Genomic DNA, 18,009 nt, shown 5'->3' with positions numbered 1-18,009 from the left:
GAAGGAGAAGTTAGCATAATTGGAATATTAGGCAATGTTCATCTATCTTGAGGACAGGAATAAACATTAGCCAAAACTATAGATTTTGCTGTACAAAGTTGTTTTTGATATTCTGTGTTTTGATTTGTTACCAAGTGGGCGTCACCCCAAGCAATTAAGTCTCCATAGGAAACAAGTCTCTAAGGACAGGGTGAGGTGGGGAAATGCTACACTAATACTCAGCACTTTTTATCCCAAGCCTTGTCTACACTTGCAAAAATTCACTGTTGATAACAGGCATCAACTGGTGTTGTTGAGTTTAGAGATATACACAAAGATTAGCCATGTTGTTCTGCACTATTTCAGGAACAACAGTTAAAAGCACATGTTGCAAACACGTCAGCAATGTAGTTTTCCTAGTGTAGTATAGACAAGGCTTCACTTAGTGCCAAGTCACTCAGAAAAGAAAGTGTAGAAAATACTTTGTTATCCCTTACCTACCAGCTTAGTGGCTGCTCTTACCTTTACTTTCCACAGTGTATGTCTGCTTGATTTGACTTCTCTGTTGCTCTAAAAACGTATTTAATGTAAGTCAAGCTAATTTGGATGCCTGACTTATCTGGTGCAGTAGTTGGCATCTGGAGAAAACTGACCACAGAAGAGACTGATGAAGGTAAATGCCTGCATCGGCTCTCTGTGAGCTAAGATCAAGTGTGAGTAGTCTCTTGTCTTATCCAAGGCCACGATCAAGTGTCTTGATGTTTTTGGTCTTTGAGCCTCAAGATGAAAACCTTGTCTGTGTCTCTGGGACCTTGAAGTAAAATTATTATCTAAGTTATATCTGTTCTTATCAGTTTAATATCTAATGGATCACAGGAACAGAAAAGGCAGGACTCAGACCAAACTTCCTATTTCCTCTAAAGCAGTAGCAGAGAACAGCTAGTGAAGACTATTGTGGGCACACAGAAATCTGAATGCTGTACAGTGAATAAGGCAACAATTACTTCTAAATAACTTCTGTCAGGAACATAACAGTCTTTGAAGTGGTAGAGAAGCAATGTTCAGAAAAATGGTAAAATGTGATATGCTGCTAAAAAGTATATTCCACTAATCTTGTGCTAAGAAGAATAAAATTCTCCATTATATCAGCTTTGATAATAGGCAAGTCATTTTGCCGGCATATACGCTTTTATTTCAGATTAAAAAACACCAAATATTCCACACATTTCATTAATGGCAAAGGTCAGTTTTCTATTTATGCACTTAACATGAACAGTTGATGTAACAATTGCTCAAATAGAATGTACTTTTTTAATCTGTAAAAATATAAATATAAATAGCTGTACAACTAAAAACAAGATATAATAAAAACAATTAAAATGAATTATGCAACTATAAAGTGATCAAGAGATTTATTTTTCAAATACAATTCCTGTTCCAGTATATTTTTAAAAAAAAATCAGTATATCTATTTTTATTAACTTAATTTATAATGCAATTATATCATGAAAAGTGACTATGTATGCATTGTGCTGTTTCATGTTCAGTGTCTTTCAAACAGAATTTGCTTAGTTTAGAAACAAAAAAGATCCCTCTATTTGAGCCTTGAAAACTTACACTGGGATGTGAAAATCAGTCTTGCCCATGCATTGTGACCAGTAAAACAAATTGGCAACTGGAATTCAGCTAACAATTATGCTGATAGAAAAAAATAAAATTGTGCTGTGTTGACTCCGCAGGTGGTAGCAGCCGTGAAAAAAAAAATCCCTTTTTTTCATGGTGGTAAAGCAGACATGACTTGCAATACATGCAGAGTGAAATCCTGGCTCCACTGAAGTCAGTAAAAATTTTGCTATTGACTTCAGTGGGGCCAGGATTTCATTCAGTGAGTACATATGTTAAGAGAGAAAATGTCATTTCATAGTATCATTTACTGACCACAAACACACTTTAAAGCTTTTAGTATATTTTTAGTATTGTCAAACTTTTGGTTTGAGATATGATCCTGATTTTAGATGGTTTTAATGATCTTTCTGATATTTTGGTCAAATTGCAAGATCCAAGGCAGTTAAAATAGAAGCAAATCATTTAAAAGTGAGACAAACAGATGAAGTAATAGTGACAAGACCTTGAGTGGCTAGACTGTTTGCTGGCATAGACATAGACAAGCAGAATAGGAAAAAGGATGCAGATGACCTATGCCAGGGTATATAAAAATGGATACAGAAAGAAGAATAACATTCAGCGATTACATCAGAGGAATCAGGTATATGTAGTTAAAAGCAATAGACTGCTTCTGGAACTGTGAAGGCAGATACACAGTACATTAACATTAAGGCAGACCATGTGTGTAGAAGAATCAAGGAACATTTCCAGTTAATGTAAGGAAAATATCTAGTTTTAAACAACTCTTCTTTCTCTACTCATGGTTTTAGCACATAAGCCCTTAACACCACACTTGAAAAAGGGACACAATCAAGATTTTTAATATCGACAGGTCTAGGGTAATTTAACTGTAAGGAAACAGAAACAGGTTAGAACTTACTAGGGAAAGAGGCCTTTCTTGGTTACAGATTTTAATTAAACAAATGTAAGCAAAATAAAAACTGTAAGAACTCCCATCTCAGTTTCTTCTTCCTACTAGTATATTTACATGTAAAGTTAGTTTTGTGGGAGGTCCTCCTTAATTCACATTTGCTCCCCAGAGCCCCAAGGCTTATTATAGGATCAACCTGTATTTCTGCAGTGCTCTCTCTGCCCAATCCCCCCACCCACCCAAAGAAAACAACCTCTACCCCCCATACAATCCCCTCTGCAAAACTTTCTATTTATGCTGGCCTAACGGTAATCAGAACTTGAACTCCCATTCCCCACCCAGCAGCATACTGTCCTATTGACAGAAAAGTAGGCTGCCTTGAAACTTTCAGAATTGCGATGGTTTTATAGAAAGACAAAAGCCCACCCAGCTTGCAGCTATGCCAGACAACCACACCTTCTGAACTGAGGTCTGCCAGTACAAAGCCAAAATTTTGAAATCTGATACGGAAATCCATTTCAAATCCTGATGAGAAATATGCTATAATTCTGAAGACATTATGTAGCATGTGCACAGAAAAAGGCTTTTACAGAAATTAAGGAATGGAGAATTAATAGCAGTGGAGTTGGGTTTCCCAGTTGCTGCTTGTAGTTATCATTTGTTCTTTGGATCAAATCTTAACATTCCAAAAACTAGTTCATGGGCACTGATGCGCTTGCTCCTCATCTGAATCAGGAAGCTGGATTTTGATTTTAAGGATCAGATTGGAAGGGATTTATTTGAGCTTTTCAAATGTAGAAAGGGAGTTTGCACTTTTTTTTAATGCCAGTGCAGGTAAAGATATTACAGCTTGTGTGAACATGTCAGAAACTATCATCACTGATCTGCAATGGCTTTTAAATGCATAGCAAACTGCATCTAACAACATATCTGATTTAGAAATTTCATGGCCTTGAGCACCATACCTGGAGACTTTACAGGCTTGGAATACTGAATGTTTCCTATTTTTTACGTTGCCCCTTTTTGTGAACTTTATTAATTCCAGTCTACAGCAAACATTGTAAGTGCTGTTTTTCCTTCAAGATCCATTTCTGGAGCAAAAGAACAAAACAAACAAACAAAAAAAACATTTATAATCTTGCAGCTTTATTTCACTGCAAAAATCTCAGATACTCTTGTATAAGAATCTCACTTTTCAGCAAAATTCACTCGACATCTGAAATTAAATATGCAGATTAAATTATTTACAATTCACTAATATTTTAGTCATATGACAATTCATTAACTGCTTAGGCATTCAGGTGACCAGAGATAGATTCTTGTTACCCTGGAATATATAGTTCCCACTAAGTGATTTTTTATATATATAAAAGACTGAAGTAGGTCACACCTAATGTTTACCTAAATTACAATGCCTGACACTTTAAAATAGTGACATTTTAAATAAATATAAAAATCTAGCTTTAACACAACCCTTAAGAGTTGCATAATTATTATAGCTTTTCTACACACACAAAACCGATTCAAAAGATGCTGGTAATTTGGAGGATGTTGTTTTGTAATACTAGCTTCCTTTACACTGCCTCTTGAATGTTCTCTCCTTTTCAGTGTTTTATAGAAGTCTTTTTATTCATGTTGTTTCTTAACTCTTTGCAGCTGGGGTCAGGTTTACTAAATTAAGAATCACTACTAATAGGAAAGACCAAATGGTTATTTTTATTAAGAGTGATTAAACTCAGATTACTATTATTAGAGTTAAATTTTTAATGATTATCCATTAGCCGTTAGGCCCAGGGTAGTCCCAGCTTTTGTAAGATACTTCTACCTCCAACTGGCCTCCTCTCTGCCTTCATATAACAAATGATAGCCTCAACAGCCAAGGAAGTTCAATGGCTACTGGGGTAGATATACACAAGTTAGCCAGCCTGCCAGGACTTCAATAAACAAAGCAGGGAGGAAAACTGGTATGGTACCCTGCCAGCCTTTACCATCAGCCCACAGAGAAGCTAAGCAGAGAGACAGGACCCTAGGGTAATGCCTGACTGGACCTGGCAGCTCTATTTGGTGGTTGACCCTGGACACATTAGCCCCATTTCCCTATAATTTCCCCTCATTGCTACCATTAGTGGAAGCATTAATGTAGAGAAGGCATTGATATTGTAACTACCATTCCATATGGCCTTGCTCTGTGCAGGATTAAACAGTGGATAGTCTACATTAGTGCTCCTACCATTGCTACCAGTAGAGGAGCTGTACCATTCGTAGAACCAGTGGGAAACTTTTGGGAAAATGGCTAGTGTAGACATTCCCTTAGTGATCACAGCCCTAAGGCTGTCACTCTAGTAAGTGATAGCCAATTGCTCTTTCCTCCCTAGAAGAGAACTAATCAGCTTTAATTCTCACCTCAAGAGTAAAAGAAGCAATTCTCTTCTATCAATCAAGCAGTGACAGAGAGCAGTTTGTATGTCTATATAGGCTTGCAGAAGAGATTAATATCAGCTATTAGATCTTACTACTGTTCAAACATCTATTCCAGCTTTAGTACAAAATTTACAATTAGCATGTGCAATGAGTTTCAGAAACTTGCGTGTCCTAAATGTGAGTTCTTAAAATGCTACATAAAAAACCAAAAAGGTCTTAGAGACAGTTTCATTACACAACACTTTTTCACGAAACATACTTGTTTGTTTGGACGGCAACTTGGAAAACAAACCATGATGCAAACAACACTGTAAAAATTAGTATAACAGATAGAAAAAATATTTCTTTACAATATATGGATACATTTTATTAACAAAGAGGAGGTGTGTGGGCTGTGCATTAATCCAGTAGCGTTTCACTCCAAAGGCCTGGGTCCAAAATTGCCATAAGGTCACTAATTAAATACATTTGGAGATTTTAAATATGACCAAATTCTGTTCTGATACATACAACTGCTATTGGACATGCATATCTTGGCAGAGTCTGACACATAATTCCTAGTAGATTCTTTGACAATCACACAGTCACTACACCATTTGGTATAACATGCAGTCTGCTTAACCTAGGCTCTAAAATTATAATAGGAAAAGGATGTTGCAGGTCAAGATTGAGGGGAATTGGCAGAGCTGTGTAGACTATGCCTGGTTTGTGCCAGAGGTAATCTTCTCTCTATATTTATTCCCAGGCACATTTCGGTTACATTTTCAATATAGATTATTTTAAAAAATAAATATAAATAAAATAGTATCGACTCGCTTTAAAGTGAAGACTGAATTCTTGAAGCTTGGAGAAAACATCCTTGATTTTCATAAGGCAAGAGAGACACAAGTCCTTTTAAACAGATGCTTTATTATACCCACAGACGATAAAATCCCAGTGCTACAGTAAGACATGTAAATACTGAACCTGAAAGAAAACACAAGAGTTAGTGTGAAAATGAGAAAAGGTGAGAGTACATTGCTAGTTCTTGTATCACTTCCTCAGGAAGCACTATTCCAACAGTTAATTGCAAATACAATAAATTTTTACAAGTTATGGCTATATTCTTTTTTTTTAATTTAAGAAAACAAGTTAGTCATCTCCAGAGTACAAACACAACTTCAGTAGGGAGGTGACCACAGAATGACAAAAGAGAAGAAAGGAAGGAAAGAGGAAGTGAAGGAAAAATGGGCTGGAAAGCTATCAGTAGTATTGAAAAATCCTATCATTGCTTACCATTCCAAATAAATAAGATCAACATGGCAAGTTATGGTTACGATATGAGGAAAAAAAGATAATATGAACATGAGTAGCAAAGTCCAATATCTTGCAAATGCTATAGTTTTTTAAACCTCACTTATAAAGAATAGATTTAATTTGTTGAAAAGTTTATCCTTTAACAAGTTTGCCACTCTGTCTTTGTGAGCCCTTGTCTCCTTCTCACAGTCACCCTCCAAAAAATAAAGAGTGTTTTTACCTTTGTCTTTAATAAGAGTAGTTACGCAATGCTAAGTGATCACATAAACATAAGAACAGCCATACTGGGTCAGACCAATGGTTCATCTAGTCAGTATCCTGTCTTCAGACAGTGGCCAATGCCAGATGCTTCAAAGGGAATTAAAAGAACAGGGCAAATATCAAGTGATCCATCCCCTGTGGTCCAGTTCCAGCTTCCGGCCATCAGAGGCTTTGTAACATCCAGAGCATGAGGATGCATGCCTGACCATCTCGGTTAATAGCCATTGATGGACTTATCCTCAATGAACTTATCTAATTCTTTTTTGAACCCAGTTACAGTTTTGGCAATGTGTGTTATGTGAAGTAGTAATTCCTTTTCTTTGTTTTAACTGTGCTGCCTATTAATTTCATTGGGTAACCCCCTTGTTCTGTTATGTGAAGGGGTAAATAATACTTCCTTATTTATTTTTCTCCACACCATTCATGATTTTATAGACATCTATCATATCCCCCTCTCCCTCCTTAGTTGTTTCTTTTGCAACCTGAACAGTTCCAGTCTTTTTAATCTCTCCTCATATGGAAGCTGTTCTATTCCCTTAATCAGGTTGCAATCACTTTGGAGGACAAGACTAGAATTCAAAATAACCTTGACAAATTAGAGAATTGTTCTGAAATCAACAAGACGAAATTCAGTACAGACAAGTATAAAGTACTTAACTTAGGAAGTGCAATCAAATGCAGAACTACAGAATTGACTAGATGGTAGCACTATTGAAAAGGATCTGGAGGTAACAGAGGTTCACAAATTGAATACGAGTCAACAATGTTATGCAATTGTGAAAAAAAGGCTAATATCTTCCTGGGGTATATTAACAGGAATATTGTATGTAAGATGAGGGAAGTAAATGTCCCACTCTGGTCAGCACTGGTGAGGCCTCAGCTGGAGTCCTGTATCCAAGCTGGGTGCTAGGCTTGGAGTGTCAAAAGGAGAGCAACAAAAACGATAAAAGGTTTAGAAAACCTGACCTATGAGGAAAGGTTAAAAAAACTAGGCATGTTTAGTTTTGAGAAAAGAAGACTGAAGAGTGAATTGATAACAGTCTTCAAATATGTTAAGGGCTATTGTAAAGAGGACAGTGATCAATTGTTCTCCATGTCCACCAAAGATAAGAAAAGAAGTCACGGGCTTAAGCTGCAGCAAGGGAGATTTAGATTAGCTATTAGGAAAATTTTGCTAACTATAAGGGGAGTTAAGCTCTGGAATAGGCTTCCAAAGGAGGCTGTGGAATCCCCATCACTGGAAGTTTTCAAGAACAGGTTGGACAAACATCTTCAGGGATGGTTTATGTTATTTGGTCCTATCTCTGCGCAGGGGCTCGATATGATGACCTCTCAAGGTCCCTTCCAGCCTTACATGTCTATGAAAGTGTTCTTTACATACAAATGCCTATAAGCTGAAAAACAGTACTTCAGCACAAGGCAGTACTTCAGCATAGGACATTAATCGTACAAGCTGAACTGTTCCAATTAATGGACAGGTTTCTGTTATATCACTAACCATTCTTGACAGGCAATCAGACCATTTCTCTTTTAATGTAAATAAATTTAAGCATGATTCAAGAGTAAGCATGTGCCTAACTTTTAAGCACACAAATAATCCCACTATAGTCAAAAAGTCTACTCTATGTGCTTAAGTCCCTTGTTGAATCAGGGCCTTTAATAAGAGAGTTGAACACAACTCTAACATGAGTGTATATATTTGTCAGAATTCCTTACCTGCTAAGTATTTAATGTTATCAAGTTTGTGCGATTCCAACATTGTTTTCAGTCCTGCAACTTCTGTGTCTATTTTCCTATCTGTTTGAGTTAGAGCTCGGTCCTGTTGTGCATGCTAGAAACAAAGCAGAGTATTAAGTTATTTGAACACAATTGAACCTAAACTAAAACTAAATAAACTAAATAAAACTAAATCTGTTTCCTTTCTGAATTACTTTTTTTGGCTCTCCCTTCACTCTTGCAGATTCAGTACTTTAACAATGTATTAAAAACTGAAAATAAGCCTTTCTCAGGAGGCTTCTGTAGTTATACTCCTCCCTCTAAGAAGTATTACATAATGTTATATTTCTTAAGAAGCCAGAGGTTTCCCTTACAGTACTGAAAATTCATACCACCACATTTAGGTGAACACAAATATAAAACTTATTTCTCTGCTGTAGTGTTTTTTAAAAAAAGACTATAAAACATATTTCCTGATGGATTTATTACAATGGTTACTTCATATCAAATTTACAATTAGCTATAGAGTCCATCATAAAACCCTCTTCACAGGGTTTACTTTAAAAATTCATGCTGACTATACTTGATCTACAGCATTTGTGCCTGATCCTACAACCCTTACTTAAACAAATTTCTAACAAAGTAAAATGGGAGTTTTGCCAGAATATATATATATAATCTGACCCCATTTTTATTTCACTCATCTGTCCACTTCCTTCCCAGCACTAGATTATAGTTAAGGATGTAACATCAGCATTCCCTTCTTTGCTGTTGGTGATTTGTATCACAACTTGAAGAGGTGCAGATAAACAAGGTGCTGAGAAACTGGCAATATACATGAATGGTGGACATACTGAATATGTACCAGTCTGGGAAAACAAACATGCCTGGACTAGTAACGGATGATCTGGCTTTATTGAGGCTTGATCCTAGCTGATCCTTCTGATCAGCTTGTTTCTGAGGAGAAAAAGCATGCCCCTGGAAGCTTAATCAGGGAAATTAGATGGTGTCCATTCTCCAGGCCTGTGGGAGCTAATGCTAGGAGCAGAATCTCACTATTCCTGTTGGTTTGGTTTGTAAACATCTCCACCATGGAAAGAACCACCTTGATATAATCTGATCAAGTTTTTGTTTGGTTAGCTCCCACTGTTCTACCATTCGCTTAAGACAACTAAGCAAATCAACATGACTGTTGGGCTTGCCACAGATGTACATAGCTTTGTTGTGCAGACCCAGGTGTTCCAATTATGGAAGAATTTTCTGGCTTCTCTTTTTAGACTTTCAGTTTCTGGTCCATCTTGGCAGCTGATATGAGTCTAGTAGTTCTGTTGTCACCTTCCAAGCGAATAGTTGCAGTTCCCAGAAGGCCTCTTGGGAGGAAGCTGACTATTGCATTTCCTGCTTCCCACAGCTCCAGGAAGTTGATGCTGAGCTGGGATTCCTGGGGAGATCACTTGCCATGACTCATGTCCCATCTAAGCTCTCCTTCCCAAAATTTGGTGTTGGTTGCCATGCACACTATTGGTGCATCTGCCAAAGCTGTGTCCCTGTTATCACTACTGAAGGGACTGGACATCTGAAGGGACTATCAACACATGGTCCATATCCTGAACCAGGTACCTCCACGCCTGACTGGGAAGTTCGAGGAGATTAAAGTTAGAGTACTCAAGGTACTTTTCCCTTCCTCACATTTATCATATGGATCAGCTGAATGCATTAACGTGCTGAGGAATTGCAGCTCATGTTACGTCAAATTTCTCCTCTGACAGTACCAAAAGACCCAGGTTGGTTTGGAATTCATAAAGTGGGGTAAGAGAGCTCTTCTGAGGATTCACTATGCATCTATTATGTTCCAGGAACTGGATGATTTGGTGAAAATGGCAAGCTCATATAATTGCACCTTTGCTAGCAGCTTATCCAGAAAGTGGTAGAACTGGATGTCCTTTTATCTCAGAATAGCAGAAAAATCATTAACTTTGTGAACACTCCAGGGCTGGGTATCAGATTAAAGTACATTGCTTGAATATGATAATTGTTATTCCTGAATGTAAAATATAGGAACCATTAGTGGCAGGAATGTTTTAGAATGTGATTATTCTTGAGATCTATGAAATATAAGAAATAATTCCCAAGATTTCTTATGCCAGATCTTTAAATCTCCATCCTGAAATGAGTTCTGTACACAGAGAGGTTGAAGACTGACAAAAGCGGGCTGACAGTGCAAAGAGGTGACCATCTGAACAAGAGCCATTTGATATAGCTGGCTGGGTACCACTCTACAGCTGAAGATCTATTATTAAGCTTGGAGTCCCCTACCTTCCTCAAGGGGCTCTCCCAAAGAGTCTCTCTGCCAACACAAACCACACTGGGAAAAGAGCAAAAAATTCCTGAGGAAAGGAATGATTAGAGAGCTGTTGAGGAAATCTCTGCTTCTGAGTACAGAAGCAGAAGACTGGGGAGTCACATTAATGCAGTTGACTAGTTATACCTGTTGAAGATGCCAACAGACAAATTGCATGTGGAGGGGGGTGCAAAGAGGCTAGAGAGGATCCTTTTGTTGGGCTCAGATTTAGAAAGGGCAGAAAAACCCAGCAGTTTCAAGCAGTTTCCATGATAGAGACAATGTCACACACAAAAGTTCTCAAAATAACTCAAACCATATAAAAGATAATTGAATTGAATATTTATATATGGTCAGGGTTTTGAAAACATAAAACTCCATGTGAGCTTTGCTTTCATGTGCATCATGTATTCCTGGGGGAATTCTGCTCCACTGCATGATGCAAAATTCACACAGTAATTAATGTTATGCGCAGAATTTCCTTTTCCTCCCATAGAAATGGGCTGCAGAGCAGCTGGCTGCCACTCGGAGGTACTGGACCCAGCAGAGCTCAGTTCACAAATAGAAGACACTACCAGGGGAAGAGGAGGGAGCTGGAGGACTCCCAGCAGCTCCTGTTCTCAGCATGACCTGAAGGAAGAGGGCAGTGTGCAGGAAATTCCACGCTAGCTTGGGACCCAGCATTGGGCTGTTTCTCCCTCTGGATCTCTGGGAGGTAAGGGGTATGGGTATCTGGGCTGGGGGAGTGCCCTGTGCCTGGGCTCTGGGGGGTAAGGAGTATGTGTGAGTGTCTGCTCTCGCTGGGTGGAGGGGGGCGCACACAGCTGGGCTCTGGGGAAAAGGGGCAGAGAAATGGAAACTGAGTTGTCATAGGGGTTTCTTTAATTCTCTACTCCTGGGGGAATTTTTTTGTGCCTGTATTGTTACAGACATAGCTGCTGACAGGTATTTTGAAATAAATTACAAAATAATTGAAACTGGCATGATTATGTAGTGTTATTTTGACAAATAAAATAAGCAGAATTTTACAATATTGTGCCCAGAATTTTTAATTTTTTGGCACAGAATTCCCCCAGGAGTATTCATGTATGTACAGCATTATATTTCAGTTACCTGTGTAGTAATGGCATAGTACTATATATAAGTACACAACAAAATATTTAAAACTAGCTAAAAACTGAGTTTTGCACATTTAGGATACCTGATATATGGATATTTAAAAACTAATGTTAAAGATGTTTGTGCCTGCTTACAGTACACAAATACAATAAGCCTTATTATATCATTCAACAATCCATTCTTAAATTCTTACCATTGCCACTATTTCTGTCCTTATTTCCAGCAGTTTTTTTTCATTAATTGAATACTGAAGAAAAAAAGCAAACAAAAAAAGCATTATTCTCTCTCCTGAATTTCTTCCCAGCTTCACATTAGTACTTTTGCTTAGTTTCCAACTTTTGCTTAGTTTCCAACATCATTGTTATAATTCGTAAGCTGGAATTCTTCTGTGTTTGCTAACAATATTTAGAGTTACCATTGCAGAACAGATGTTGCTCTTTGGAAGAAAACAGAGTTTAAGCCAAATGTTTCAGAATTATAAGGGCAGCAGATCTTCTACCAGAAACTGCCCTTTAATTATGGCAATATGTTTGCTGATTGGCAATGGGAAAGGATTGCAGATCTGCATTTAAAAACACATACACACTTCATCAACACTAGCCCCACAACTGAGGCTAGATTTAAATATTCTGCTGTGTTCACTTATGCATGGCTTAAAGAGGACAAGGTTAGATTTTAGCCACTTTCCTCACCCCCGCTTCCCCGCTCAGTACGAAGTTTAAAAAAATAAAAGTAGATTTAATTGTCATATATAGTTGTTTAATCAAGATTAGATTTGTTCCCCACTTGAAATTTTGGAGTGACAGTGAAAGAAAAGATGGGTAGCCCTTCTTTTAATTTGTAATTAACACTATTAAAAATTATTGTATTTGTCAAATATACTATGTTTATGTCTGGTGTTAATCCATTAATTGGTTTATGAAACCAGAAGGATGCATCACAAATCCACATAATGTTCTTGAGTTCTATCTGTGTTTTTGATTGAACTAACAGATCATATAAAATGGGGGATGCGTAGGAATATCACATGTTGCAAAGAAAAAGATTACTGCATGCTTGCAATACCTGAAACACATCAGTATCATTCAAGTTAGGAGAGACTCTGGTGAACGGAGAGGGGGACAAAAATACCACAAACATCTTCACTCAATATTTCTTTTTAAACAAGTGATAAAAAGGCAGATTATCTACATCAGAACCTAATTTAAAAGTGCAATATTTTTCAACCAAAGTTACAAACCATCATGACAAGAGATTGAACATTACAATAGTAAGTAATAGCAGATCACCACTACCTGGTGCCATGCTCAAAAGAACAATTATATTTAAAATGATTCCATAATTTAAGAGTGAAATTATGCACAATACATATTTTAGTAGTGTTAGCTATATTTAAGGTTGCTAGAACTTCCATTCTAATGGCCCCTTTTTAGTAGTTTATATTTTTCAACTTTTTTGGATGGAATTTTCCAGGTCTGGCCTCTGTTCAAAGTTTTGTTGTTTGTTTGTTTGAAATTATTCAGATATTTTAAAAAAGAATAAAGACAGGGAAATTCACACTTTCAGCACTAAAGAAGTCAGCAACTACTTGTAACAGTTCCAGCACCTAAGTAGATGGGGGACAGAAAACTAAAAGTTGGCAGGGAGATGGCCCTTAGGTTTGATATGTGTTTTCAGTGGTTGAGTAACAATCCATAAAAGTGAAAGTACAGGTCCAATAACAATTATATTCTTTTAACGTTTTTATGGCATTTCCTAGAATTTTAAGAAGTAATAGAAAAAAATTCATAATGTGGACTAATTTACTAAGCAGCAAGCGCTGGGCTAATGGAGTAACTGGTAGCAGAAGATAACAGCCTACTACTATGTTGATCAGCACTAGAGGCAGGTGGTGCACAAACTTTATCCAGGAGTTTTACAGATATTTGCTGACAAGAGAATTCTTGGTTCCGGAAGGGCGTCTGCTGCAGTGGTTTTTCCCCTGTCCCCCCTCAAACCTATGTCTATCCTCCAGCCCTTGTCCCTTACAAGCCCCGCTCCTCCTAATGCCCCCACCACCCTGACTCATTTTCTTCTTGGTTCCTGACCCTTCACATCCCTCAGCTTCTTCCCATCATCCTCTTATTGTCTCTCCCCATCCCTATCTTCTACCCGCCCTCTGCCTCCTATACGTCCTGCCCCCGCCTGTCCCATCCAATTCCTCCCTCTGGTTCCTGCCTCTCCTCCTCCATCTACACCCCACATTTCCCAGCTTGTGCTCCCCATGTGCCTCCCCTAATACTCCCTCTACTCTTATTCAACTCTGACTCCTGGCTCTTATCTCTCATTCCTTCCTCCACAGATACTGTCCTCCTAGCCTTCTGCTTCTCCTCACCCTCTGGCTCCTGCAACCCCTCTTCTCCTTTAACTCTTCCCCATTCTTTAGCCCTCTGCAGTCTAAATCAGGCTGCTCCTCCTCACTGCCTGGGTACCAGCAGGGGGTACACAGAGCACAGGGGAAAGAGTCTTCCTGCTCTCAGTTCTGCTGCCACAGTATCCTGGAGCAACATTTGCAAGGAAAGCTCTCAGTCTCTGCAGCATTGGACTAGAGCATTCCCCATATTTTTTTTTTCATGGGACCAGCATGCTTGACACAAAGACCACCCCCCTTTGCCAAATTGCAAGTCCCTGCTTCAAAACATGGAGGTACTACAACATCTTAAAAAGTCTTATAAGCGTTTGTTAACAGGGCAAAACACTGTATTTTTCCCTAATTTTGTCCTCAGAAACCGCTGATCATATTTTTTAAAAGGAGGGCTATGGGAGGGGGAGGAGGTTCACCCTGAGGCAGACACCCAGTATGGAAAAATTCAGCCCAAATGATTAGTTTGGCAGGGTTACCATCGAAACAGAGTCTTACAATGTGTTGGGCAATCTTAACTAAAGACATCACTCCTGTGATGTCTATAAATATGTTGAATAACTATAGTAAATTTAAGCAAGCTGTCAGATTTATTTGACCTAGTTTTATATAAATTGCCAGGATCTCCAATTCAATTATATGAAAGAGAAAAGATCATTCTATTCTACAATACCCATGGCTCCACCTCCTTCGTTATGCAGATTTGCGATATTTTCTTGTGTGGTAAGAGCAGGTAAAGCAAACTGCCAGAACGTTCCTGGCAGATGCCCTAGTACCAGCAGTTCCCAAACTGTGGGTTGTGGCCCCAAATGGAACATGCCATCAGCAGGTGAGATTCTGGTGATCCCTACTACATGGAGGGTGCCGTTTTGCTCTACGCAGCATGACCTTGCATGCACCATACATACGAGGTCACGCTGTGTGGAGAATGCTTTTTTGTAGAGAAAAATGGTGTTGTCCATGCAGGGTGATCTCGAACATACTGTGCATGTGAGGTCATGCTGTGCAGAGGATACACGTTTTCTCTACAAAATGGCATCCTCCATGCTGTCTGGGCTCCTGGCAGGAAATACTTCATTAAAATGGGATCGTGCCAGTAAAAAATTGGGGAACCTCTTCCCTAGTCCTAGGCTCAGAGCAATGAAAAGCTCCCCCTTTGCTCTTTTCTCAGCAGCCTTAGTTTGCTCATTCAACTCTGAGTCTTTCTGGTTATATTTGTGACTGTCGCTCCCAACTTCTTTGTGTGGGCTTATGCCCCACATTTCAGTCAGCCTCCCCTCTTCCCAAACTGGATTCTTGGATGCAGCAGCAGGAAACATTTTGACTAGCTATTGCAATGTCATAACCTCAGTAATGCCTTTCTGCTTCCTATCTTATCACTAGAGAAACTTTCCTACCTTACCTTTAAATGCAGAAGTTGAAACCGGATAAATAACTGTAAGACAAATACTGCGTATATATTTATATTTTTAAACAACATGCTGATAGAATATTAGCTTACCATGCTTTGGAAATATTTTATGAGTAAAGCCACTGGCTAAGCCTTTACTAATTTAAGTTACCTCAGGTATCTTCCTAGGTAAGTGTGCTTTATTCTTCCCTACAGCTTTTATAGGACTCTGGGCATTCAAGTATAGGTCTCACCTGTGTCCAAGTGCATATGTCAATAATGCTTTCACTAATGCAGAAGAAACAACATCTAGACATAAGCACAGGTTGAAGAGAGGCCACAGAACTTTCACCCAGCTCTTTATTTTGAGTTCATCTCTTTATTATGTACAAATAAACCTTATTTTATATGTAGCATCATGTTTTCCATTCACCTGCCTCTTTCCCCATTCTATGCCAGAGTTCTGCCCATGCATGTCTGTTGACAACAATTAGCTAGCTAGCAAGCAGTCTCTTTGAAAGATACAATGCCCTGTATAACAGACTGCAGTGGAGTATATGACTGAAGTTTACAGTTGTCTACTTCTTCACATAAAGGTTGGGGGTTTCATCTAGAAAAGCAATGTGGTCTAGTGCTTTGTGCAAGAGACAGAGTCCAGATTGCTGGACTCTATTCTGGTCATCTTGGACACATCACGAACTCTTTGTGCCTAAGTTAACTGATCTGTAAAATGCATACAATAATGCTTACCTACCCATAGAGATATTGTGAGGTTTGCTATTTAAGTAGTTAAGAGCTTCAAAGGAAAGGTGCTACATTAGTGCAAAGCATTATTTTTGCAACATCTGAAAAATCTACAAGTTCAAAAGTTTGAAGGCTTCAATTTGTTCTTCAATCCAATCCTCTCATGGGGCAGCACAGAGGGCTACCCACAGTATTAAGTCATTGACCCAACCCAGGATAGCTTGTTTGACAACCATTATGAGTAATCACTTTCAAGGGCACCTCTACCAGTTTTGAAAGAATAAAGATTAGCAGTATCTAAAGAAAACAAAGCTAACTGCCCAGAGTAGTGGTCAATATTATTCCCTCACTACACATCTATGAAATATGAATGCTAAATGTGATGACTAGGGAAAATAAAATCTGTAGAGAAATGTCATTCAAAAATGACTATTCAAGTTAGGCAATATAATTTTCTTTGATTTGCTGAAATACATTTTGGTAATGGCATTTACAGGAGCTTAAAACAGAGTTACATATAATACTCTAAAAGAGGGGAAAAAAACCTGTCAATTTATTGTAACCTTTATTACTCCAGTTACTCCATAAAGATTTTCAGTTCTACCAATCACTTGAAAGTTAGAAGTGACCAGATCCATACCATTTAGGACAAGATAGTGTGAAGATCACTTCAATCAAACGGTTGGCTGACATACTGGCTACAATGTAATTAGTCCCCTATTGGGGCAAGGATAGGCTTTCAATGTAGGTAATTTAACAAAGCATTTAAACTTAATTTGACTAGATCATTTAGAAAAAAACCCATTGTTTTTAATATCCAGATTAATGAGGAAATAATGTCAAAATATGATAAAATATTAAAAGTGAATGGTGTCGGATTATACTACAGCACTTATACTACAGCACTATTAAGGTGAATAATCATGGTTCACACTAGCTTCTGGCCAAAAGACTTCACTGACAACCATGAAAATTACATTCTTGACCAAACAATTTCAAATGGTATTCACATTTTACATACTTCTAAAAGAAATCATAAAACATACCAGTTCTTTTACTCTGCTTTTCTCCAGATTGAAGCCTAATTTGTTATCTGCACGAACTTTGGTAACTTCATCCTAGAGAAAAATTATGCAAAATATATCAGGAAATTTAAAAACACAAAACAAAACCAAAACATTTTCCTTGTTCCATTCATAAGCTAAGAAATGGAACAAATTTATTGTGCCTTCCTACTGCAAACCTCAATAAAAGAACTTTTTTACTGATAGGCTGCATCAGTTTCACAGTATGTGGGGACCTATTTTGCCCCTTCAATCAATGGAAGATACTCATGACCTCTGGGGTGAACAGGATTCCTGAAAGCTAGGACAACTAGCAGCTGCTTTTGAGACTAAAACACTGACATAGCAGATTCAGGACAATGTAACATGTCCATCCAGTGAAGCTGAGAACATTTCTTGTGTCCCAGGTATGACAAACCTGTACGTTTGGAGGCCAGGTCTGGGTATGTGTAAAGTTTTGATGTCCCATAGAGACATACTACTGCTCTAATCCATTCAAGGCAGCATATAAAAATATGCTTGCAAAGAGGCCACTAGTAATGGTCACCTCTCTAATAACTGTTGAGCTTAAAAGAAAAAAGACGGTTACTCACCTTTGTAACTGTTGTTCTTCGAGATGTGTTGCTCATATCCATTTGTTAGGTGTGCGCGCGCCGTGTGCACGTTCGTCGGAAGACTTTTACCCTAGCAACACTCAGTGGGTCGGCAGGGCGCCCCCTGGAGTGGCGCCGCTATGGTGCC

At 38.3% G+C, this 18,009-nt stretch overlaps 1 protein-coding gene across 2 annotated transcripts in view; it reads right to left on the bottom strand.

The window, feature by feature from the left end:
* Positions 1-1,148: 1,148 nt before the first annotated feature.
* The window catches only part of MCUR1 (mitochondrial calcium uniporter regulator 1), a 44,505-nt gene continuing 27,644 nt past the window's right edge, over positions 1,149-18,009 (bottom strand). Inside the window, exons 6-10 of one of the 2 annotated variants that reach the window (XM_075062857.1) lie at positions 17,251-17,322; positions 15,473-15,505; positions 11,863-11,916; positions 8,210-8,324; positions 1,149-5,902 (exon numbers count right to left, since the gene is read on the bottom strand). In XM_075062857.1, coding sequence (XP_074918958.1) covers positions 5,847-5,902; positions 8,210-8,324; positions 11,863-11,916; positions 15,473-15,505; positions 17,251-17,322 — 330 coding nt within the window. In that variant the 3' untranslated portion in view covers positions 1,149-5,846. The remainder of the gene's footprint in view (positions 5,903-8,209; positions 8,325-11,862; positions 11,917-15,472; positions 15,506-17,250; positions 17,323-18,009) is intronic. The other variant, XM_032783536.2, reaches the window with a different exon arrangement.

The sequence above is a fragment of the Chelonoidis abingdonii genome, chromosome 2, assembly GCF_003597395.2.
Source record: "Chelonoidis abingdonii isolate Lonesome George chromosome 2, CheloAbing_2.0, whole genome shotgun sequence".
Classification (NCBI taxonomy): Eukaryota; Metazoa; Chordata; order Testudines; family Testudinidae; genus Chelonoidis; species Chelonoidis abingdonii.
The sequence above is the reverse complement of the archived record's forward strand: the minus strand, read 5'-3'. Positions and strand labels throughout refer to the sequence as shown.